This window comes from Oncorhynchus keta, unplaced genomic scaffold, assembly GCF_023373465.1.
Source record: "Oncorhynchus keta strain PuntledgeMale-10-30-2019 unplaced genomic scaffold, Oket_V2 Un_contig_3773_pilon_pilon, whole genome shotgun sequence".
In the NCBI taxonomy this organism is placed as follows: domain Eukaryota; kingdom Metazoa; phylum Chordata; class Actinopteri; order Salmoniformes; family Salmonidae; genus Oncorhynchus; species Oncorhynchus keta.
In genome coordinates this window covers 102,501-128,871 of record NW_026287423.1, presented here as the reverse complement: position 1 = coordinate 128,871, position 26,371 = coordinate 102,501, and the positions used below count along the sequence as shown (strand labels likewise).

The window sequence follows — 26,371 nt, the reverse complement described above, 5'->3', positions numbered from 1 at the left end:
TCTCAGGCTCTATCAGATCCTCCTCTCCACCCTCTCAGGGCTGGGTGTCTCAGGCTCTATCAGATCCTCCTCTCCACCCTCTCAGGGCTGGGTGTCTCAGGCTCTATCAGATCCTCCTCTCCACCCTCTCAGGGCTGGGCGTCTCAGGCTCTATCAGATCCTCCTCTCCACCCTCTCAGGTCTGGGCGTCTCAGGCTCTATCAGATCCTCCTCTCCACCCTCTCAGGGCTGGGTGTCTCAGGCTCTATCAGATCCTCCTCTCCACCCTCTCAGGGCTGGGCGTCTCAGGCTCTATCAGATCCTCCTCTCCACCCTCTCAGGTCTGGGCGTCTCAGGCTCTATCAGATCCTCCTCTCCACCCTCTCAGGGCTGGGCGTCTCAGGCTCTATCAGATCCTCCTCTCCATCCTCTCAGGGCTGGGCGTCTCAGGCTCTATCAGATCCTCCTCTCCATCCTCTCAGGGCTGGGCGTCTCAGGCTCTATCAGATCCTCCTCTCCACCCTCTCAGGTCTGGGCGTCTCAGGCTCTATCAGATCCTCCTCTCCACCCTCTCAGAGCTGGGTGTCTCAGGCTCTATCAGATCCTCCTCTCCACCCTCTCAGGTCTGGGCGTCTCAGGCTCTATCAGATCCTCCTCTCCACCCTCTCAGGTCTGGGCGTCTCAGGCTCTATCAGATCCTCCTCTCCACCCTCTCAGGGCTGGGTGTCTCAGGCTCTATCAGATCCTCCTCTCCACCCTCTCAGGGCTGGGTGTCTCAGGCTCTATCAGATCCTACTGTCCACCCTCTCAGGGCTGGGTGTCTCAGGCTCTATCAGATCCTCCTCTCCACCCTCTCAGGGCTGGGTGTCTCAGGCTCTATCAGATCCTCCTCTCCACCCTCTCAGGGCTGGGCGTCTCAGGCTCTATCAGATCCTCCTCTCCATCCTCTCAGGGCTGGGCGTCTCAGGCTCTATCAGATCCTCCTCTCCATCCTCTCAGGGCTGGGCGTCTCAGGCTCTATCAGATCCTCCTCTCCACCCTCTCAGGTCTGGGCGTCTCAGGCTCTATCAGATCCTCCTCTCCACCCTCTCAGAGCTGGGTGTCTCAGGCTCTATCAGATCCTCCTCTCCACCCTCTCAGGTCTGGGCGTCTCAGGCTCTATCAGATCCTCCTCTCCACCCTCTCAGGGCTGGGTGTCTCAGGCTCTATCAGATCCTCCTCTCCACCCTCTCAGGGCTGGGTGTCTCAGGCTCTATCAGATCCTACTGTCCACCCTCTCAGGGCTGGGTGTCTCAGGCTCTATCAGATCCTCCTCTCCACCCTCTCAGGGCTGGGTGTCTCAGGCTCTATCAGATCCTCCTCTCCACCCTCTCAGGGCTGGGCGTCTCAGGCTCTATCAGATCCTCCTCTCCATCCTCTCAGGGCTGGGCGTCTCAGGCTCTATCAGATCCTCCTCTCCATCCTCTCAGGGCTGGGCGTCTCAGGCTCTATCAGATCCTCCTCTCCACCCTCTCAGGTCTGGGCGTCTCAGGCTCTATCAGATCCTCCTCTCCACCCTCTCAGAGCTGGGTGTCTCAGGCTCTATCAGATCCTCCTCTCCACCCTCTCAGGTCTGGGCGTCTCAGGCTCTATCAGATCCTCCTCTCCACCCTCTCAGGTCTGGGCGTCTCAGGCTCTATCAGATCCTCCTCTCCACCCTCTCAGGGCTGGGTGTCTCAGGCTCTATCAGATCCTCCTCTCCACCCTCTCAGGGCTGGGTGTCTCAGGCTCTATCAGATCCTACTGTCCACCCTCTCAGGGCTGGGTGTCTCAGGCTCTATCAGATCCTCCTCTCCACCCTCTCAGGGCTGGGTGTCTCAGGCTCTATCAGATCCTCCTCTCCACCCTCTCAGGTCTGGGTGTCTCAGGCTCTATCAGATCCTCCTCTCCACCCTCTCAGGGCTGGGTGTCTCAGGCTCTATCAGATCCTCCTCTCCACCCTCTCAGGGCTGGGTGTCTCAGGCTCTATCAGATCCTCCTCTCCACCCTCTCAGGTCTGGGCGTCTCAGGCTCTATCAGATCCTCCTCTCCACCCTCTCAGGGCTGGGTGTCTCAGGCTCTATCAGATCCTCCTCTCCACCCTCTCAGGGCTGGGCGTCTCAGGCTCTATCAGATCCTCCTCTCCACCCTCTCAGGTCTGGGCGTCTCAGGCTCTATCAGATCCTCCTCTCCACCCTCTCAGGGCTGGGCGTCTCAGGCTCTATCAGATCCTCCTCTCCATCCTCTCAGGGCTGGGCGTCTCAGGCTCTATCAGATCCTCCTCTCCATCCTCTCAGGGCTGGGCGTCTCAGGCTCTATCAGATCCTCCTCTCCACCCTCTCAGGTCTGGGCGTCTCAGGCTCTATCAGATCCTCCTCTCCACCCTCTCAGAGCTGGGTGTCTCAGGCTCTATCAGATCCTCCTCTCCACCCTCTCAGGTCTGGGCGTCTCAGGCTCTATCAGATCCTCCTCTCCACCCTCTCAGGTCTGGGTGTCTCAGGCTCTACACACTCTTGGATTGCATCCTACATGGCAGGCCGATCGATCCTACCAGGTGACGTGGAGAGGATCAGTGTCTGAGTCAAGTACTCTCCCTACTGGTGTCCACCAGGGCTCGGTTCTAGGCCCTCTCCTCTTGTCTCTATACATCAAGTCACATAGCTCTGTCATAGGGGTGGCAGGTAGCCTAGTGGTTAAGAGTGTTGGGCCAGTAACCGAAAGGTTGCTGGTTTGAGTCCCCAAACCGACTAGGTGAACCCTAATTGCTCTTGTAAGTTTCTCTAGATAACAGCGTCTCACATGGTCTCTCCTATCATTGCTATGCAGATGACACTCAACTATGTAAATATCCTCACATGGTCTCTCCTATCATTGGATGACACTCAACTATGTAAATATCCTCACATGGTCTCTCCTATCATTGGATGACACTCAACTATGTAAATATCCTCACATGGTCTCTCCTATCATTGCTATGTCCTAAACCCCTACCTTCAACACACCCCAACCCGAGCACTCTGTCCTAAACCCCTAACTTCAGGCTATGGTCACATCCCAACCCGAGCACTCTGTTCTAAACCCCTATCTTCAACACACTCCAACCCGAGCACTCTGTTCTAAACCCCTACCTTCAACACACCCCAACCCGAGCACTCTGTTCTAAACCCCTACCTTCAACACATCCCAACCTGAGCACTCTGTTCTAAACCCCTACCTTCAGACTATGGTCACACTCCAACCCGAGCACTCTGTTCTAAACCCCTATCTTCAACACACCCCAACCCGAGCACTCTGTTCTAAACCCCTACCTTCAACACATCCCAACCTGAGCACTCTGTTCTAAACCCCTACCTTCAGACTATGGTCACATCCCAACCTGAGCACCCTGTTCTAAACCCCTACCTTCAGGCTATGGTCACATCCCAAACTGAGCACTCTGTTATAAACCTCTACCTTCAGACTATGGTCACACCCCAACCCGAGCACTCTGTTCTAAACCCCTACCTTCAGGCTATGGTCACATCCCAACCCGAGCGCTCTGTTCTAAACCCCTATCTTCAACACACCCCAGCCCGAGCACTCTGTTCTAAACCCCTACCTTCAGACTATGGTCACACCCCAACCCGAGCACTCTGTTCTAAACCCCTACCTTCAGGCTATGGTCACACCCCAACCTGAGCACTCTGTTCTAAACCCCTACCTTCAACACACCCCGACCTGAGCACTCTGTTCTAAACCCCTACCTTCAGACTATGGTCACACCCCAACCTGAGCACTCTGTTCTAAACCCCTACCTTCAACACACCCCAACCTGAGCACTCTGTTCTAAACCCCTATCTTCAGACTATGGTCACATCCCAACCTGAGCACTCTGTTCTAAACCCCTAACTTCAGGCTACGGTCACACCCCAACCCGAGCACTCTGTTCTAAACCCCTACCTTCAGACTATGGTCACATCCCAACCTGAGCACTCTGTTCTAAACCCCTACCTTCAGACTATGGTCACATCCCAACCTGAGCACTCTGTTCTAAACCCCTATCTTCAGGAGGAACAGAGGGGATGGGGGCCGTGGGTGGGAGGAGGATCAGAGGGGGTGAGGGCCGTGGGTGGGAGGAGGATCAGAAGGGGTGGGGGCTGGGGGCTTGGGGGGAGGAGGAACAGAGGGGGGGGCGGGGCACAGGTAAGAAACATACCATCAGCTCACTTCACAGCTAGCTTGAAACGATGCCGGTGGTGCTATCCAATCGGATCCTTTTCTATAGCACCACTGGTTGGTATGTTGTCTGGGAGGGTGGTCAGGTGTGTTTGTGATCAGAAGACCACTGGTTGGTACGTTGTCAGGGAGGCTGGTCAGGTGTGTTTGTGATCAGAAGACCACTGGTTGGTACGTTGTCAGGGAGGCTGGTCAGGTGTGTTTGTGATCAGAAGACCACTGGTTGGTACGTTGTCTGGGAGGGTGGTCAGGTGTGTTTGTGATCAGAAGACCACTGGTTGGTACGTTGTTCGGGAGGGTGGTCACGTGTGTTTGTGATCAGAAGACCACTGGTTGGTACGTTGTTCGGGAGGGTGGTCACGTGTGTTTGTGATCAGAAGACCACTGGTTGGAGCCTAATAAGGGCACAGGGACAGTGGAGGAAGCTGTTAGCAACACAACGATGTAGGTTTCAGAGGTACATTAGGATAGGAGACACGCCTTATGGATCCCAGGTGGAATCTCTACTGAGAGGTACAGTAGGATAGGAGACACACCTTATAGATCCCAGGTAGAATCTCTACTGAGAGGTACAGTAGGATAGGAGACACACCTTATAGATCCCAGGTGGAATCTCTACTGAGAGGTACAGTAGGATAGGAGACACACCTTATAGATCCCAGGTGGAATCTCTACTGAGAGGTACAGTAGGATAGGAGACACACCTTATAGATCCCAGGTAGAATCTCTACTGAGAGGTACAGTAGGATAGGAGACACACCTTATAGATCCCAGGTAAAGGAATGTAGTGAAGTAAAAGCAGTCAAGATAATGAAATAGTAAAGAACATCTACCCCCCTCCCAAGATAATGAAATAGTAAAGAACATCTACCCCCCCCCAAGATAATGAAATAGTAAAGAACATCTACCCCCCTCCCAAGATAATGAAATAGTAAAGAACATCTACCCCCCCTCCCAAGATAATGAAATAGTAAAGAACATCTACCCCCTCCCAAGATAATGAAATAGTAAAGAACATCTACCCCCCTCCCAAGATAATGAAATAGTAAAGAACATCTACCCCCCTCCCAAGATAATGAAATAGTAAAGAACATCTACCCCCCTCCCAAGATAATGGAATAGTAAAGAATATCTACCCCCACCCAAGATAATGGAATAGTAAAGAACATCTACCCCCCTCCCAATATAATGAAATAGTAAAGAACATCTACCCCCTCCCAAGATAATGGAATAGTAAAGAACATCTACCCCCTCCCAAGATAATGGAATAGTAAAGAGCATCTACCCCCTCCCAAGATAATGGAATAGTAAAGAACATCTACCCCCTCCCAATATAATGAAATAGTAAAAGAACATCTACCCCCTCCCAAGATAATGGAATAGTAAAGAACATCTACCCCCTCCCAAGATAATGGAATAGTAAAGAACATCTACCCCCTCCCAAGATAATGGAATAGTAAAGAACATCTACCCCCCACCCCCTCCCAAGATAATGAAATAGTAAAGAACATCTACCCCCTCCCAAGATAATGGAATAGTAAAGAACATCTACCCCCTCCCAAGATAATGGAATAGTAAAGAACATCTACCCCCTCCCAAGATAATGGAATAGTAAAGAACATCTACCCCCCTCCCAAGATAATGGAATAGTAAAGAACATCTACCCCCTCCCAAGATAATGAAATAGTAAAGAACATCTACCCCCCCACCCCCTCCCAAGATAATGAAATAGTAAAGAACATCTACCCCCCCCCCCTCCCAAGATAATGAAATAGTAAAGAACATCTACCCCCCACCCAAGATAATGAAATAGTAAAGAACATCTACCCCACACCCAAGATAATGAAATAGTAAAGAACATCTACCCCCTCCCAAGATAATGAAATAGTAAAGAACATCTACCCCCTCCCAAGATAATGAAATAGTAAAGAACATCTACCCCCTCCCAAGATAATGAAATAGTAAAGAACATCTACCCCCTCCCAAGATAATGAAATAGTAAAGAACATCTACCCCCCTCCCAAGATAATGATATAGTAAAGAACATCTACCCCCTCCCAAGATAATGAAATAGTAAAGAACATCTACCCCCATCCCAAGATAATGAAATAGTAAAGAACATCTACCCCCCTCCCAAGATAATGAATTAGTAAAGAACATCTACCCCCTCCCAAGATAATGGAATAGTAAAGAATATCTACCCCCACCCAAGATAATGGAATAGTAAAGAACATCTACCCCCCATCCCAATATAATGAAATAGTAAAGAACATCTACCCCCTCCCAAGATAATGGAATAGTAAAGAACATCTACCCCCTCCCAAGATAATGGAATAGTAAAGAGCATCTACCCCCTCCCAAGATAATGGAATAGTAAAGAACATCTACCCCCTCCCAATATAATGAAATAGTAAAGAACATCTACCCCCTCCCAAGATAATGGAATAGTAAAGAACATCTACCCCCTCCCAAGATAATGGAATAGTAAAGAACATCTACCCCCTCCCAAGATAATGGAATAGTAAAGAACATCTACCCCCTCCCAAGATAATGGAATAGTAAAGAACATCTACCCCCCACCCCTCCCAGGATAATGAAATAGTAAAGAACATCTACCCCCTCCCAAGATAATGGAATAGTAAAGAACATCTACCCCCTCCCAAGATAATGGAATAGTAAAGAACATCTACCCCCTCCCAAGATAATGGAATAGTAAAGAACATCTACCCCCTCCCAAGATAATGGAATAGTAAAGAACATCTACCCCCTCCCAAGATAATGAAATAGTAAAGAACATCTACCCCCACCCCCCTCCCAAGATAATGAAATAGTAAAGAACATCTACCCCCACCCCTCCCAAGATAATGAAATAGTAAAGAACATCTACCCCCACCCAAGATAATGAAATAGTAAAGAACATCTACCCCACACCCAAGATAATGAAATAGTAAAGAACATCTACCCCCTCCCAAGATAATGAAATAGTAAAGAACATCTACCCCCTCCCAAGATAATGAAATAGTAAGAACATCTACCCCCTCCCAAGATAATGAAATAGTAAAGAACATCTACCCCCTCCCAAGATAATGAAATAGTAAAGAACATCTACCCCCCTCCCAAGATAATGAAATAGTAAAGAACATCTACCCCCCTCCCAAGATAATGAAATAGTAAAGAACATCTACCCCCCTCCCAAAAAGGCTTCAGTACTTTAAAGTATTTTCCACCACTGACTATTTGCATGCTATTTGAATCAAGCACACTGTCCTACCGTCGCGCATGCGTGTGATGTCCACCGAAACTTGGCGTGCGTCGATGCTGTATATGAGCTCAGGCGAAGGAACTGAGTGAGGCAGTTTTATAGTTGCGCGCCTCAGACATGGACGGGACAGAGAGGAGTCGGAAGAGCTGCGCTGAGACGGATCAGGCGCAACAGCCCATGATGGAACTCAATGGAAAGGATAAGAGTGACTCGCCGTCAGATAGAGTCACGCTTAAAAAAGAAATCGGACTCCTCAGCGCATGTGCCATTATTATTGGTGAGAAAAATAAACAGCGTTTATTTATTATAGCCTACTCCTTATGGTGTGAACACAGTGGCTTTTGAAAGAGTAGCAAGGTTGTGGAAATGTGGTTGACTGGCTCGCGGTCTATTGAGGATTAAAGGAGAGTAGTATGGACTCTTATCTGGTTTCTATTCTTCCGCTTCATTCAGACACGCGGATTTGGTTCTAGTAGTATAGACTCTTATCTGGTTTCTGTTCTTCCGCTTCATTCAGACACGCGGATTTGCTTCTAGTTATGTCGTTGATATCCCGTTATTTAGTCTACGCTATTACAGATATGTGCCGTAACATTACGCACAGACACGTTTAGTGGTTGATTAAGTCTAATCGTGATCAGTGAGGCGATACCTTGGACGGTAACGTTACCTGCTTCTGAATATCAGAGTATCTCTGAATAGGCTACAAGTTCTGGTCGACGTAAGGGAAACCTCCTGACGATGTTGCATCATATGAGAGGTGTGTAAGTACGGGACTTCAGGGCTACTCTACTGCTACAGACAATGCTTACGTGGCTGGATATCTCTCCGCTGATCTCAAATGTGGTGCTTGTCCAAATCGACCAAGTCGACCAAGTCGACCAGGCAGCGTGCTGTATAACACGCCGGTGGACTTTACGAATGGTCGGTCCCCTGATCTGGAGGGATACCTACTTAGGGACCGTGTGGCTGGATATCTCTCCGCTGATCTCAAATGTGGTGCTTGTCCAAGTCGACCAAGTCGACCAAGTCGACCAGGCAGCGTGCTGTATAACACGCCGGTGGACTTTATGAATGGTCCCCTGATCTGGAGGGATACCTACTTAGGGACCGTGTTCAATTTAGCTGTTAGCGCTAAAACCCATTACGGTCTCTGATGACGTTAAAGGTCGTTGTTGATCAAATGTGGGTTCGATTCCGGGACCACCCATACGTAGAATGTATGCACACATGACTGTAAGTCGCTTTGGATAAAAGCGTCTGCTAAATGGCATATATTATTATTATTATATTTAGGTGTATTATTTTTATTTTTTAATATCCTAATGTTATTGAAACACTTATTATTCCTCACTTTAGACATTGTATTTATCATTGAACACCTTTTTCCACTTATCTACATTTTGTTGTTACAGCCTGAATTTAAAATGGATTCAATATATATATATTTATTTTTCTCACCCATCTACATACACAATACCCACCTTAATGGCATTTTCTCAAATGTATTGAAAAAAGAAATACAGAAATATTTACATTTTATATAAGTATTCACACCCCTGAGTCAATACTTTGTAGAAGCACCTTTGGCGGCAATTACAGCTTTGAGTCGTCTTGGGTATTTTTATCAGTTGTGAGTCATCTTGGTTGTCTGTATCAGCTTTGCACATCTAGATTTGGGGATTTTCTCTCATTTTTCTTTGCAGATTTTCTCAAGCTCTGTTATTAAGTTAGGTGGGGAGTGGTGGTGAACAGCAATCTTCAAGTCTTTCCATGGATTTTCAATGGGATTCCAGTCTGGCTTTGGCTGGTCCACTCACGTTCACATTGTTGTTCTGAAGCCATTCCACCGGTGCTTTGGCTGTATGCTTGGGGTCATTGTCTTGTTGGAACGTAAGTCTTCACCCCCAGTCTCAGGCCGTTTGCACTCTGAAGCAGGAACGTAAAGTCTTCGCCCCCAGTCTCAGGCCGTTTGCTCTCCGAAGCAGGAACGTAAGTCTTCACCCCCAGTCTCAGGCCGTTTGCACTCTGAAGCAGGTTCGTAAGTCTTCACCCCCAGTCTCAGGCCGTTTGCACTCTGAAGCAGGTTCGTAAGTCTTCACCCCCAAGTCTCAGGCCGTTTGCTCTCTGAAGCAGGTTCGTAAGTCTTAGACTACACTAACTGAACCCACCCTCCCTCCCATACTAACTGAACCCCCTCCCTCCCACACTAACTGAACCCCCTCCCTCCCAGTCACCCCCCACTACAGGTCACCCCTCCCCCCACTACAGGCCCCCCACTACAGGTCACCCCCCACTACAGATCACCTCTCCCCCCACTACAGATCACCTCTCCCCCCACTACAGATCACCTCTCCCCCCACTACAGATCACCCCCCCCACTACAGATCACCTCTCCCCCCACTACAGATCTCCTCTCCCCCACTAGATCTACTCTCCCTCCCACTACAGATCACCTCTCCCCCCACTACAGATCACCTCTCCCCCCACTACAGATCTCCACCCCCACTACAGATCACCCCCACTACAGATCTCCTCTCCCCCACTACAGATCACCTCTCCCCCACTACAGATCACCTCTCCCCCCACTACAGATCTCCACCCCCCACTACAGATCACCCCCACTACAGATCACCCCACCCCCCACTACATACCACCCCCCACTACAGATAACCTCTCTCCCACTATAGATCACCCCCCACTACAGATCACCCCCCACTACAGATCACCCCCCACTACAGACCACCTCCCCCACTACAGATCACCTCTCTCCCACTACAGATCACTTCTCTCCCCCACTACAGATCACCTCTCTCCCACTACAGATCACCTCTCCCCCCATTACAGATCACCTCTCTCCCACTACAGATCACCTCTTCCCCCCACTACAGATCACCTCTCCCCCACTACAGATCACCTCTCTCCCACTATAGATCACCTCTCCCCCACTACAGATCACTTCTCTCCCCCACTACAGAACACCTCTCCCCCACTACAGATCACCCCTCCCCCACTACAGATCACCTCTCTCCCACTACAGAACCCCCCCATTACCGAACCCCCTATCTCCACTACAGATCACCTCTCTCCCCCACACTACAGATCACCTCTCCCCCACCACCTCCCCCCTCTACAGATCACCTCTCTCCCCCCACTACAGATCACCCCCCACTACAGATCACCTCTCCCCCACTACAGATCACCCCCCACTACAGATCTCCCCCACTACAGATCACCCCCACTACAGATCTCCCCCCACTATAGATCACCTCCCCCCACTACAGATCACCTCTCCCCCACTACAGATCACCTCTCTCCCACTATAGATCACCCCTCCCCCACTACAGATGACCTTTCCCCCCCCACTACAGATCACCTCTCTCCCACTATAGATCACCTCTCTCTCCCACTACAGATCACCTCTCCCCCACTACAGATCACCTCTCCCCCACTACAGATCACCTCTCCCCCACTACAGATCACCTCTCTCCCACTATAGATCACCTCTCTCCCACTACAGATCACCTCTCTCCCACTATAGATCACCCCTCCCCCACTATAGATCACCTCTCCCCCACTACAGATCACTTCTCTCCCCACTACAGATCACCTCTCCCCCACTACAGATCACCTCTCCCCCACTACAGATCACCTCTCCCCCCTCTACAGATCACCTCTCCCCCCACTACAGATCATCTCTCCCCACTACAGATCACCTCTCCCCCACTACAGATCACCTCTCCCCCCACTACAGATCACCTCTCTCTCCCACTACAGATCATCTCTCCCCCCACTACAGATCACCTCTCCCCCCACTACAGATCACCCCCCACTACAGATCACCTCTCTCCCACTATAGATCACCTCTCTCTCCCATTCTAGATCACCTCTCCCCCCACTACAGATCACCCCCACTACAGATCATCTCTCCCCCACTACAGATCATCTCCCCCCACTACAGATCACCCCCCACTACAGATCACCTCTCCCCCCACTACAGATCACCTCTCTCCCCACTACAGATCACCTCTCCCCCACTACAGATCACCCACCACTACAGATCACCTCTCTCCCACTATAGATCACCTCTCTCTCCCATTCTAGATCACCTCTCCCCCACTACAGATCACCTCTCTCCCACTATAGATCACCTCTCTCTCCCATTCTAGATCACCTCTCCCCCCACTACAGATCACCTCTCCCCCCACTACAGATCACCTCTCCCCCACTACAGATCACCTCTCTCCCACTATAGATCACCTCTCTCTCCCATTCCAGATCACCTCTCCCCCACTACAGATCACCTCTCCCCCCACTACAGATCACCTCCCCCCACTACAGATCACCTCTCCCCCACTACAGATCACCTCTCCCCCCACTACAGATCTCCTCTCCCCCCACTACAGATCACCTCTCCCCCCACTACAGATCTCCTCTCCCCCACTACAGATCACCTCTCCCCCACTACAGACCACCTCCCCCCACTACAGATCACCTCTCCCCCCACTACAGATCTCCTCTCCCCCCACTACAGATCTCCCTCTCCCCCACTACAGATCACCCCTCCCCCCACTACAGATCACCTCTCTCTCCCATTCCAGATCACCTCTCCCCCCATTCCAGATCACCTCTCCCCCCACTACAGATCACCTCTCCCCCCCACTACAGATTTCCTCTCCCCCACTACAGATCTCCTCTCCCCCCACTACAGATCACCTCCCCCCACTACAGATCACCTCTCCCCCCACTACAGATCACCTCTCCCCCCCCCACTACAGATCTCCTCTCCCCCCACTACAGATCACCTCTCCCCCACTACAGACCACCTCCCCCCACTACAGATCACCTCTCCCCCCCACTACAGATCTCCTCTCCCCCCACTACAGATCTCCTCTCCCCCACTACAGATCACCCCTCCCCCACTACAGATCACCTCTCCCCCACTACAGATCACCGCCCCCCCGACAGATCACCGCCCCCCATGACAGATCACCTCTCCCCCCACTACAGATCACCCCTCCCCCACTACAGATCACCCCCCACTACAGATCACCTCTCTCCCCACTACAGAACCCCCTCCCTCCACTACAGAACCCCCTCCCTCAACTACAGAACACCGTCTCTCCACTACAGATCACCTCTCCCCCACTACAGAACCCCCCCCATTACCGAGACCCCTCTCTCCACTACAAAACACCCTCTCTCCACTACAGAACACCATCCTCCCCCCTCCCCACTACAGAACACCCTCTCTCCACTACAGAACACCATCCTCCCCCTCCCCCCACTACAGAACACCATCCTCCCCCCCCCCACTATAGAACCCCCTCTCTCCACTACAGAACACCATCCTCCCCCTCCCCCACAACAGAACACCCTCTCTCCACTACAGAACACCATCCTCCCCCTCCCCCACTACAGAACACCATCCTCCCCCTCCCCCACTACAGAACCCCCTCTCTCCACTACAGAACACCATCCTCCCCCCTCCCCCACAACAGAACACCCTCTCTCCACTACAGAACACCATCCCCCTCCCCCCACTACAGAACACCATCCTCCCCCCCTCCCCCACTACAGAACACCCTCTCTCCACTACAGAACACCATCCCCCTCCCCCACTACAGAACACCATCCTCCCCCCCCCCACTACAGAACACCATCCTCCCCCTCCGCCACTACAGAACACCATCCTCCCCCCTCCGCCACTACAGAACACCATCCTCCCCCTCCCCCACAACAGAACACCCTCTCTCCACTACAGAACACCATCCCCCTCCCCCACTACAGAACACCATCCTCCCCCGCCCCCACTACAGAACACCATCCTCCCCCTCCGCCACTACAGAACACCATCCTCCCCCTCCGCCACTACAGAACACCATCCTCCCCCTCCCCCACTACAGAACACCATCCTCCCCCGCCCCCACTACAGAACACCATCCTCCCCCCTCCGCCACTACAGAACACCATCCTCCCCCCTCCGCCACTACAGAACACCATCCTCCCCCCTCCTCCACTACAGAACACCATCCTCCCCCTCCCCCACTACAGAACACCATCCTCCCCCTCCGCCACTACAGAACACCATCCTCCCCCTCCGCCACTACAGAACACCATCCTCCCCCTCCCCCCACAACAGAACACCCTCTCTCCACTACAGAACACCATCCTCCCCCTCCCCCACTACAGAACACCATCCTCCCCCTCCGCCACTACAGAACACCATCCTCCCCCCTCCCCCACTACAGAACACCATCCTCCCCCTCCGCCACTACATAACACCATCCTCCCCCTCCCCTCTACAGAACACCTCTCCCCTCTACATAACACCATCCTCCCCCACTACAGAACACCACCCCCCACTACAGAACACCATCCCCCCTCCGCCACTACAGAACACCATCTTCCCCCACTACAGAACACCATCCTCCCCCCTCCGCCACTACAGAACACCATCCTCCCCCCTCCGCCACTACAGAACACCATCCTCCCCCCTCCGCCACTACAGAACACCATCCTCCCCCCCCTCCGCCACTACAGAACACCATCCTCCCCCTCCGCCACTACAGAACACCATCCTCCCCACTACAGAACACCATCCTCCCCCTCCGCCACTACAGAACACCTCTACAGAACACCTCTCCCCTCTACAGAACACCATCCTCCCCACTACAGAACACCATCCTCCCCACTACAGAACACCATCCTCCCCCTCCGCCACTACAGAACACCTCTACAGAACACCTCTCCCCACTACAGAACACCATCCTCCCCCTCCGCCACTACAGAACACCTCTACAGAACACCATCCTCCCCTCTACAGAACACCATCCTCCCCCTCCGCCACTACATAACACCATCCTCCCCCTCCCCTCTACAGAACACCTCTCCCCTCTACAGAACACCTCTCCCCTCTACAGAACACCTCTCCCCTCTACAGAACACCTCTCCCTCTACAGAACACCATCCTCCCCCACTACAGAACACCTCTCCCCACTACAGAACACCTCTCCCCTCTACAGAACACCTCTCCCCTCTACAGAACACCATCCTCCCCCACTACAGAACACCTCTCCCCCACTACAGAACACCTCTCCCCACTACAGAACACCTCTCCCCACTACAGAACACCTCTCCCCACTACAGAACACCTCTCCCCTCTACAGAACACCTCTCCCCCACTACAGAACACCTCTCCCCCTCTACAGAACACCATCCTCCCCGACTACAGAACACCATCCTCCGCCACTACAGAACACCATCCTCCGCCACTACAGAACACCATCCTCCCCCACTACAGAACACCATCCTCCCCCTCCCCCCACTACAGAACACCATCCTCCCCCTCCCCCACTACAGAACACCATCCTCCCCCTCCGCCACTACAGAACACCATCCTCCCCCTCCCCTCTACAGAACACCATCCTCCCCCTCCCCTCTACAGAACACCATCCTCCCCCCTCCGCCACTACAGAACACCATCCTCCCCCTCCCCTCTACAGAACACCTCTCCCCTCTACAGAACACCATCCTCCCCCACTACAGAACACCTCTCCCCCACTACAGAACACCTCTCCCCTCTACAGAACACCCTCTCCCCTCTACATAACACCACCCCCCCCCCCCCACTACAGAACACCTCTCCCCTCTACATAACACCACCCCCCTCCCCCACTACAGAACACCTCTCCCCTCCAGAACACCTCTCCCCTCTACAGAACACCTCCCTCCCTCTACACAGAACACCTCTCCCCTCAGAACACCCAGTGCTACAGAACACCATCCTCCCCTCTGCCACCTCTCCCCTCTACAGAACACCTCTCCCCCCATCCCCCCCACTACTAGAACACCTCTCCCCTCCACAGAACACCTCTCCCCACTACAGAACACCTCTCCCCTCCACAGAACACCTCTCCCTCTACAGAACACCTCTCCCCACTACAGAACACCCTCTCCCCTCTACAGAACACCCTCTCCCCTCTACAGAACACCTCTCCCCTCCACAGAACACCTCTCCCCTCTACAGAACACCTCTCCCCTCTACATAACACCATCCCCCCCCTCCCCCCACTACAGAACACCTCTCCCCTCTACAGAACACCTCTCCCCTCTACAGAACACCTCTCCCCTCTACAGAACACCCTCTCCCCTCTACAGAACACCCTCTCCCCTCTACAGAACACCTCTCCCCTCCACAGAACACCTCTCCCCTCTACAGAACACCTCTCCCCTCTACAGAACACCATCCTCCCCCTCCCCCACTACAGAACACCTCTCCCCTCTACAGAACACCTCTCCCCTCTACAGAACACCTCTCCCCTCCACAGAACAACTCTCCCCTCCACAGAACACCTCTCCCCTCTACAGAACACCTCTCCCCTCTACAGAACACCTCTCCCCTCTACAGAACACCATCCTCCCCTCTACAGAACACCTCTCCCCTCTACAGAACACCTCTCCCCTCTACAGAACACCTCTCCCCTCTACAGAACACCTCTCCCCTCTACAGAACACCTCCCCCCTCTACAGAACACCTCTCCCCTCCACAGAACACCTCTCCCCTCTACAGAACACCATCCTCCCCCACTACAGAACACCTCTCCCCTCTACAGAACACCTCTCCCCTCTACAGAACACCTCTCCCCTCTACAGAACACCTCTCCCCCACTACAGAACACCCTCTCCCCTCTACAGAACACCATCCTCCCCCTCCCCCTCTACAGAACACCATCCTCCCCCTCCCCCTCTACAGAACACCATCCTCCCCCCCTCCCCCACTACAGAACACCATCCTCCCCCCCTCCCCCACTACAGAACACCATCCTCCCCCCTCCCCCTACAGAACACCATCCTCCCCCTCCCCCACTACAGAACACCATCCTCCCCCTCCCCTCTACAGAACACCATCCTCCCCCTCCCCCACTACAGAACACCATCCTCCCCCTCCCCTCTACAGAACACCATCCTCCCCCTCCCCCACTACAGAACACCATCCTCCCCCTCCCCACTACAGAACACCTCTCCCTCTACAGAACACCTCTCCCCACTACAGAACACCATCCTCCCCCTCCCCTCTACAGAACACCTCTCCCCACTACAGAACACCATCCTCCCCCTCCCCCCACTACAGAACACCTCTCCCCCACTACAGAACACCTCTCCCCCACTACAGAACACCTCTCCCCCACTACAGAACACCTCTCCCCTCTACAGAACACCATCCTCCCCCTCCCCACTACAGAACACCTCTCCCCCCACTGTGTGACAGACTGGCCAACTCCTTTTAATTCAGAGTAGAGCTTGTCATAGTTCATGTTTTGTCTGCTTGCCAAGATACTTCTGAGTATTGTGAAAGTGGTATGTTGAACCCTATTTCTGAGTAGTGGATTTATGCCACGTTCTGGTCAACTATATAATCCTGTCCCCTGTTCCACCCACGCTACTTATTCCTCTTTACCTCAGCTAATCACATGGCTGGTGTTTACTGGCTGGAGGGTATTTACTAACCCAACATTGGGAGCGGTTTTATTTTTTTTATCTTTACATTATCTGGGAAGGATATCTTTTGGACAAGGTCAAGTGCATTAAGGACAGTGTCTCAGTGCTCCTAATACAGTAGCACCATGCATTAAGGACTGTGTCTCAGTGCTCCTAATACAGTAGCACTATGCATTAAGGACAGTGTCTCAGTGCTCCTAATACAATAGCACCATGCATTAAGGACAGTGTCTCAGTGCTCCTAATACAGTAGCACCATGCATTAAGGACTGTGTCTCAGTGCTCCTAATACAGTAGCACTATGCATTAAGGACAGTGTCTCAGTGCTCCTAATACAATAGCACCATGCATTAAGGACAGTGTCTCAGTGCTCCTAATACAGTAGCACCATGCATTAAGGACTGTGTCTCAGTGCTCCTAATACAGTAGCACTATGCATTAAGGACAGTGTCTCAGTGCTCCTAATACAGTAGCACCATGCATTAAGGACTGTGTCTCAGTGCTCCTAATACAGTAGCACCATTCATTAAGGACAGTGTCTCAGTGCTCCTAGTGCTCCTAATACAGTAGCACCATGCATTAAGGACAGTGTCCCAGTGCTCCTAATACAATAGCACCATTCATTAAGGACAGTGTCTCAGTGCTCCTACTGCTCCTAATACAGTAGCACCATGCATTAAGGACAGTGTCCCAGCGCTCCTAATACAATAGCACCATGCATTGATGACAGTGTCTCAGTGCTCCTTGTGCTCCTAATACAGTAGCACCATGCATTAAGGACAGTGTCTCAGTGCTCCTAATACAGTAGCACCATGCATTGATGACAGTGTCTCAGTGCTCCTTGTGCTCCTAATACAGTAGCACCATGCATTAAGGACAGTGTCTCAGTGCTCCTAATACAGTAGCACCATTCATTAAGGACAGTGTCTCAGTGCTCCTAGTGCTCCTAATACAGTAGCACCATGCATTGATGACAGTGTCTCAGTGCTCCTAGTACAGTAGCACCATTCATTAAGGACAGTGTCTCAGTGCTCCTAGTGCTCCTAATACAGTAGCACCATTCATTAAGGACAGTGTCTCAGTGCTCCTAATACAGTAGCACCATTCATTAAGGACAGTGTCTCAGTGCTCCTAATACAGTAGCACCATGCATTGATGACAGTGTCTCAGTGCTCCTTGTGCTCCTAATACAGTAGCACCATGCATTAAGGACAGTGTCCCAGTGCTCCTAATACAGTAGCACCATGTATTAAGGACAGTGTCCCAGTGCTCCTAGTGCCCCTAATACAGTAGCACCATGCATTAAGGACAGTGTCTCAGTGCTCCTAATACAGTAGCACCATGCATTAATGACAGTGTCTCAGTGCTCCTAATGCTCCTAATACAGTAGCACCGTGCATTAAGAACAGTATCCCAGTGCTCCAAGTGCTCCTAATACAGTAGCACCATGCATTAAAGACAGTGTCCCAGTGCTCCTAGTGCTCCTAATACAGTAGCACCATGCATTAAGGACAGTGTCTCAGTGCTCCTAATACAGTAGCACCATGCATTAAGGACAGTGTCCCAGTGCTCCTAATGCAGTAGCACCATGCATTAAGGACAGTGTCTCAGTGCTCCTAGTGCTCCTAATACAGTAGCACCATGCATTAAGGACAGTGCTCCTAGTGCTCCTAATACAGTAGCACCATGCATTAAGGACAGTGCTCCTAGTGCTCCTAATACAGTAGCACCATGCATTAAGGACAGTGTCCCAGTGCTCCTAATGCAGTAGCACCATGCATTAAGGACAGTGTCTCAGTGCTCCTAGTGCTCCTAATACAGTAGCACCATGCATTAAGGACAGTGCTCCTAGTGCTCCTAATACAGTAGCACCATGCATTAAGGACAGTGTCCCAGTGCTCCTAATGCAGTAGCACCATGCATTAAGGACAGTGTCTCAGTGCTCCTAGTGCTCCTAATACAGTAGCACCATGCATTAAGGACAGTGCTCCTAGTGCTCCTAATACAGTAGCCCCATGCATTAAGGACAGTGTCTCAGTGCTCATAGTGCTCCTAATACAGTAGCACCATGCATTAAGGACAGTGCTCCCAGTGCTCCTAATGCAGTAGCACCATGCATTAAGGACAGTGTCTCAGTGCTCCTAGTGCTCCTAATACAGTAGCACCATGCATTAAGGACAGTGCTCCTAGTGCTCCTAATACAGTAGCACCATGCATTAAGGACAGTGTCTCAGTGCTCCTAGTGCTCCTAATACAGTAGCACCATGCATTAAGGACAGTGCTCCTAGTGCTCCTAATACAGTAGCACCATGCATTATGGACAGTGTCTCAGTGCTCCTAGTGCTCCTAATACAGTAGCACCATGCATTAAGGACTGTGTCTCAGTGCTCCTAATACAGTAGCATCATGCATTAAGGACAGTGTCTCAGTGCTCCTAATACAGTAGCACCATGCATTAAGGACAGTGTCCCAGTGCTCCTAATACAGTAGCACCATGCATTAAGGACAGTGTCTCAGTGCTCATTGTGCTCCTAATACAGTAGCACCATGCATTAAGGACAGTGTCTCAGTGCTCCTAATACAGTAGCACTATGCATTAAGGACAGTGTCCCAGTGCTCCTAGTGCCCCTAATACAGTAGCACCATGCATTAAGGGCAGTGTCTCAGTGCTCCTAATACAGTAGCACCATGCATTAAGGACAGTGTCTCAGTGCTCCTAATACAGTAGCACCATGCATTAATGACAGTGTCTCAGTGCTCCTAATACAGTAGCACCATGCATTAAGGACAGTGTCTCAGTGCTCCTAGTGCTCCTAATACAGTAGCACCATGCATTAAGGACAGTGTCTCAGTGCTCCTAGTGCTCCTAATACAGTAGCACCATGCATTAAAGACAGTGTCTCAGTGCTCCTAATACAGTAGCACCATGCATTAATGACAGTGTCTCAGTGCTCCTAATACAGTAGCACCATGCATTAAGGTCAGTGTCTCAGTGCTCCTAATACAGTAGCACCATGCATTAAAGACAGTGTCTCAGTGCTCCTAATACAGTAGCACCATGCATTAAGGACAGTGTCTCAGCGCTCCTAGTGCTCCTAATACAGTAGCACCATGCATTAAAGACAGTGTCCCAGTGCTCCTAGTGCTCCTAATACAGTAGCACCATGCATTAAAGACAGTGTCCCAGTGCTCCTAGTGCTCCTAATACAGTAGCACCATGTATTAAGGACAGTGTCTCAGTGCTCCTAATACAGTAGCACCATGCATTAAGGACAGTGTCTCAGTGCTCCTAGTGCTCCTAATACAGTAGCACCATGCATTAAGGACAGTGCTCCTAGTGCTCCTAATACAGTAGCACCATGCATTAAGGACAGTGCTCCTAGTGCTCCTAATACAGTAGCACCATGCATTAAGGACAGTGTCTCAGTGCTCCTAGTGCTCCTAATACAGTAGCACCATGCATTAAGGACAGTGTCTCAGTGCTCCTAGTGCTCCTAATACAGTAGCACCACGCATTAAGGACAGTGCTCCTAGTGCTCCTAATACATACAGTAGCACCATGTATTAAGGACAGTGTCTCAGTGCTCCTAGTGCCCGGGATCGAACCAGGGGTCTGTAGTGACTCCTTAGACTGCTGCGCCACTCGCGAACAAAATTAAGTTCTCTCTGTGATGCTGGTTTCAGAAGGCAGACTGTAAAGGTCACTACTCTCTCTGTCCGTTCTGTAAACAGATTGGACCTAAGAACCTCTTCTAATGCAACTGTAATGCAGAAGGCAGAATGCAGGAGAGCAGTGTCATGTCACTCTCCTCCCTCTCTCTCTCTCTCCATCTCCATCTCCGCAGCAGATATACAGGTCAACCTTTCCCTTCTCTGATTGAAGGGCCTCATCTTCGAAGTCAGTGGCAGGAAGTGGTGTAGCATGCCTTGTGCTTGAACAGGAAGCTGTGATTACATAATGTAGTTTAACCCTGTAGGCTGTGATGTGAATCTATAGGCTTCGCCCACCTCTACCAAGGCTCAGCTAGCATCCACTCATTCACCTCCTTCTCATCTGAAGTCCTCAACAAAGCTTCAGACACAAAGGAGGATGATGATTGGACCACAACAACCATTCTCCTCTTCCTGGTTTTCTATCTCCTTCCTCAACTGTCCCACTAAGTACTGCTTCTCAGCCAGGATCCCCAGCCGTCAGTAACTATAGACATCAGATCTGAGCCAGGCTCCCCAGCCATCAGTATTATAGACATCAGATCTGATCCAGGCTCCCCAGCCATCAGTATTATAGACATCAGATCTGAGCCAGGCTCCCCAGCCATCAGTACTATAGACATCAGATCTGAGCCAGGCTCCCCAGCCATCAGTACTATAGACATCAGATCTGAGCCAGGCTCCCCAACCATCAGTACTATAGACATCAGATCTGAGCCAGGCTCCCCAGCCATCAGTACTATAGACATCAGATCTGAGCCAGGCTCCCAGCCATCAGTACTATAGACATCAGATCTGAGCCAGGCTCCCCAGCCATCAGTACTATAGACATCAGATCTGAGCCAGGCTCCCCAGCCATCAGTACTATAGACATCAGATCTGAGCCAGGCTCCCCAGCCATCAGTACTATAGACATCAGATCTGAGCCAGGCTCCCCAGCCATCAGTACTATAGACATCAGATCTGAGCCAGGCTCCCCAGCCATCAGTACTATAGACATCAGATCTGAACCAGGCTCCCCAGCCATCAGTACTATAGACATCAGATCTGAGCCAGGATCCCCAGCCATCAGTACTATAGACATCAGATCTGAGCCAGGCTCCCCAACCATCAGTACTATAGACATCAGATCTGAGCAAGGATCCCCAGCCATCAGTACTATAGACATCAGATCTGAACCAGGCTCCCCAGCAATTTTACATTTACATTTAAGTCATTTAGCAGACGCTCTTGTCCAGAGCGACTTACAAATTGGTGCATACACCTTATGACAACCAGTGGAACAGCCACTTGCATCTAAATCTTGTTGGGGGAGAAGGATTACCTACCCTTACTTACCCTATCCTAGGTATTCCTTGAAGAGGTGGGGTTTCAGGTGTCTCCGGAAGGTGGTGATTGACTCCGCTGTCCTGGCGTCGTGAGGGAGTTTGTTCCACCATTGGGGGCCAGAGCAGCGAACAGTTTTGACTGGGCTGAGCGGGAACTGTACTTCCTCAGTGGTAGGGAGGCGAGCAGGCCAGAGGTGGATGAACGCAGTGCCCTTGTTTGGGTGTAGGGCCTGATCAGAGCCTGGAGGTACTGAGGTGCCGTTCCCCTCACAGCTCCGTAGGCGAGCACCATGGTCTTGTAGCGGATGCGAGCTTCAACTGGAAGCCAGTGGAGAGAGCGGAGGAGCGGGGTGACGTGAGAGAACTTGGGAAGGTTGAACACCAGACGGGCTGCGGCGTTCTGGATGAGTTGTAGGGGTTTAATGGCACAGGCAGGGAGCCCAGCCAACAGCGAGTTGCAGTAATCAAGACGGGAGATGACAAGTGCCTGGATTAGGACCTGCGCCGCTTCCTGTGTGAGGCAGGGTCGTACTCTGCGGATGTTGTAGAGCATGAACCTACAGGAACGGGACACCGCCTTGATGTTAGTTGAGAACGTCAGTGTGTTGTCCAGGATCACGCCAAGGTTCTTAGCGCTCTGGGAGGAGGACACAATGGAGTTGTCAACCGTGATGGCGAGATCATGGAACGGGCAGTCCTTCCCGGGAGGAAGAGGAGCTCCGTCTTGCTGAGGTTCAGCTTGAGGTGGTGATCCGTCATCCACACTGATATGTCTGCCAGACATGCAGAGATGCGATTCGCCACCTGGTCATCAGAAGGGGGAAAGGAGAAGATTAATTGTGTGTCGTCTGCATAGCAATGATAGGAGAGACCATGTGAGGTTATGACAGAGCCAAGTGACTTGGTGTATAGCGAGAATAAGAGAGGGCCTAGAACAGAGCCCTGGGGGACACCAGTGGTGAGCGCGTGGTGAGGAGACAGATTCTCGCCACGCCACCTGGTAGGAGCGACCTGTCAGGTAGGACGCAATCAGCGTGGGCCGCGCCGGAGATGCCCAGCTCGGAGAGGGTGGAGAGGAGGATCTGATGGTTCACAGTGTCGAAGGCAGCCGATAGGTCTAGAAGGATGAGCAGAGGAGAGAGAGTTAGCTTTAGCAGTGCGGAGCGCCTCCGTGATACAGAGAAGAGCAGTCTCAGTTGAATGACTAGTCTTGAAACCTGACTGGTTTGGATCAAGAAGGTCATTCTGAGAGAGATAGCGGTAGAGCTGGCCAAGGACGGCACGCTCAAGAGTTTTGGAGAGAAAAGAGAGAAGGGATACTGGTCTGTAGTTGTTGACATCGGAGGGATCGAGTGTAGGTTTTTTCAGAAGGGGGTGCAACTCTCGCTCTCTTGAAGACGGGAGGGACGTAGCCAGCGGTCAGGGATGAGTTGATGAGCGAGGTGAGGTAAGGGAGAAGGTCTCCGGAAATGGTCTGGAGAAGAGAGGAGGGGATAGGGTCAAGCGGGCAGGTTGTTGGGCGGCCGGCCGTCACAAGACGCGAGATTTCATCTGGAGAGAGAGGGAGAAAGAGGTCAGAGCATAGGGTAGGGCAGTGTGAGCAGAACCAGCGGTGTCGTTTGACTTAGCAAACGAGGATCGGATGTCATCGACCTTCTTTTCAAAATGGTTGACGAAGTCATCTGCAGAGAGGGAGGAGGGAGGGGGGAGGATTCAGGAGGGAGGAGAAGGTGGCAAAGAGCTTCCTAGGGTTAGAGGCAGATGCTTGGAACTTAGAATGGTAGAAAGTGGCTTTAGCAGCAGAGACAGAGGAGGAAAATGTAGAGAGGAGGGAGTGAAAGGATGCCAGGTCCGCAGGGAGGCGAGTTTTCCTCCATTTCCGCTCGGCTGCCCGGAGCCCTGTTCTGTGAGCTCGCAATGAGTCGTCGAGCCACGGAGCGGGAGGGAGGACCGAGCCGGCCTGGAGGATAGGGGACATAGGGAGTCAAAGGATGCAGTAAGGGAGGAGAGGAGGGTTGAGGAGGCAGAATCAGGAGATAGGTTGGAGAAAGTTTGAGCAGAGGGAAGAGAAGATAGGATGGAAGAGGAGAGAGTAGCGGGGAGAGAGAGCGAAGGTTGGGACGGCGCGATACCATCCGAGTAGGGGCAGTGTGGGAAGTGTTGGATGAGAGCGAGAGGGAAAAGGATACAAGGTAGTGGTCGGAGACTTGGAGGGAGTTGCAATGAGGTTAGTGGAAGAACAGCATCTAGTAAAGATGAGGTCAAGCGTATTGCCTGCCTTGTGAGTAGGGGGAAGGTGAGAGGGTGAGGTCAAAAGAGGAGAGGAGTGGAAAGAAGGAGGCAGAGAGGAATGAGTCAAAGGTAGACGTGGGGAGGTTAAAGTCGCCCAGAACTGTGAGAGGTGAGCCGTCCTCAGGAAAGGAGCTTATCAAGGCATCAAGCTCATTGATGAACTCTCCAAGGGAACCTGGAGGGCGATAAATGATAAGGATGTTAAGCTTGAAAGGGCTGGTAACTGTGACAGCATGGAATTCAAAGGAGGCAATAGACAGATGGGTAAGGGGAGAAAGAGAGAAAGACCACTTGGGAGAGATGAGGATCCCGGTGCCACCACCCCGCTGACCAGAAGCTCTCGGGGTGTGCGAGAACACGTGGGCGGACGAGGAGAGAGCAGTAGGAGTAGCAGTGTTATCTGTGGTGATCCATGTTTCCGTCAGTGCCAAGAAGTCAAGGGACTGGAGGGAGGCATAGGCTGAGATGAACTCTGCCTTGTTGGCCGCAGATTGGCAGTTCCAGAGGCTACCGGAGACCTGGAACTCCACGTGGGTCGTACGCGCTGGGACCACCAGGTTAGGGTGGTCGCGGCCACGCGGTGTGGAGCGTTTGTATGGTCTGTGCAGAGAGGAGAGAACAGGGATAGACAGACACATAGTTGACAGGCTACAGAAAAGGCTACGCTAATGCAAGGAAATTGGAATGACAAGCGGACTACACGTCTCGAATGTTCAGAAAGTTAGGCTTACGTAGCAAGAATCTTATTGACTAAAATGATTAAAATGATACAGTACTGCTAAAGTAGGCTAGCTGGCAGTAGCTGCGTTGTTGACACTACACTAATCAAGTCGTTCCGTTGAGTGTAATAATTTCTACAGTGCTGCTATTCGGGGGCTAGCTGGCTAGCTAGCAGTGTTGTTTACGTTACGTTGAGTTAAAGAACGACAATAGCTGGCTAGCGAACCTCAGTGAATTAAGATAATCACTCCAAGGCTACACACACTAAACTACACAATTATCTTGGAAACAAAGACAGCTATGTAGCTAGCTAACACTGAACTAATCAAGTCGTACAGTTGAGTGAATAGCACTACAGTGATGCTAATCTGTGTGCGTTAGCTAGCGTTGCTAGCTCCTGGGCGAATAGCAGTGAAGGCTACGTTAGGGCGACGAAATACGAAATACGATAATAATTATGCAATTATCACTGATACAAGGACGGCTATGTAGCTAGCTAAGAAGAATGGCTAAGATTATGTAGCTAGCTAACAGTAAACTAATCAAGTCGTACAGTTGAGTGAATAGCACTACAGTGATGCTAATCTGTGTGCGTTAGCTAGCTAGCTCCTGGGCGAATAGCAGTGAAGGCTACGTTAGGGCGACGAAATACGATAATTATGCAATTATCTCTGATACAAGGACGGCTATGTAGCTAGCTAAGAAGAATTGCTAAGATTAGACAAATCAACCGTTGTACTATAATGAAATGTAATGAAAAAGTTATACAACCTGCAGAGCGAAGTGCGAATGCGACCGCTCGCAATCAGTACTATAGACATCAGATCTGAGCCAGGATCCCCAGCCATCAGTACTATAGACATCAGATCTGAGCCAGGCTCCCCAGCCGTCAGTACTATAGACATCAGATCTGAGCCAGGCTCCCCAGCCATCAGTACTATAGACATCAGATCTGAGCAAGGATCCCCAGCCATCGGTACTATAGACATCAGATCTGAACCAGGCTCCCCAGCCATCAGTACTATAGACATCAGATCTGAGCCAGGCTCCCAGCCATCGGTACTATAGACATCAGATCTGAACCAGGCTCCCCAGCCATCAGTACTATAGACATCAGATCTGAGCAAGGATCCCCAGCCATCGGTACTATAGACATCAGATCTGAGCCAGGCTCCCCAGCCATCAGTACTATAGACATCAGATCTGAACCAGGCTCCCCAGCCATCAGTACTATAGACATCAGATCTGAGCCAGGCTCCCCAGCCGTCAGTACTATAGACATCAGATCTGAGCCAGGCTCCCCAGCCATCAGTACTATAGACATCAGATCTGAGCCAGGCTCCCC

General features: G+C 51.4%; 1 protein-coding gene across 1 annotated transcript in view; it reads left to right on the top strand.

The window, feature by feature from the left end:
- Positions 1–7,580: 7,580 nt before the first annotated feature.
- The window catches only part of LOC127924182 (asc-type amino acid transporter 1-like), a gene marked incomplete at its 3' end in the record, with an annotated part of 98,511 nt that continues 79,720 nt past the window's right edge, over positions 7,581–26,371 (top strand). The window contains exon 1 of the mRNA XM_052508637.1: positions 7,581–7,751. Coding sequence (XP_052364597.1) covers positions 7,592–7,751 — 160 coding nt within the window. The remainder of the gene's footprint in view (positions 7,752–26,371) is intronic.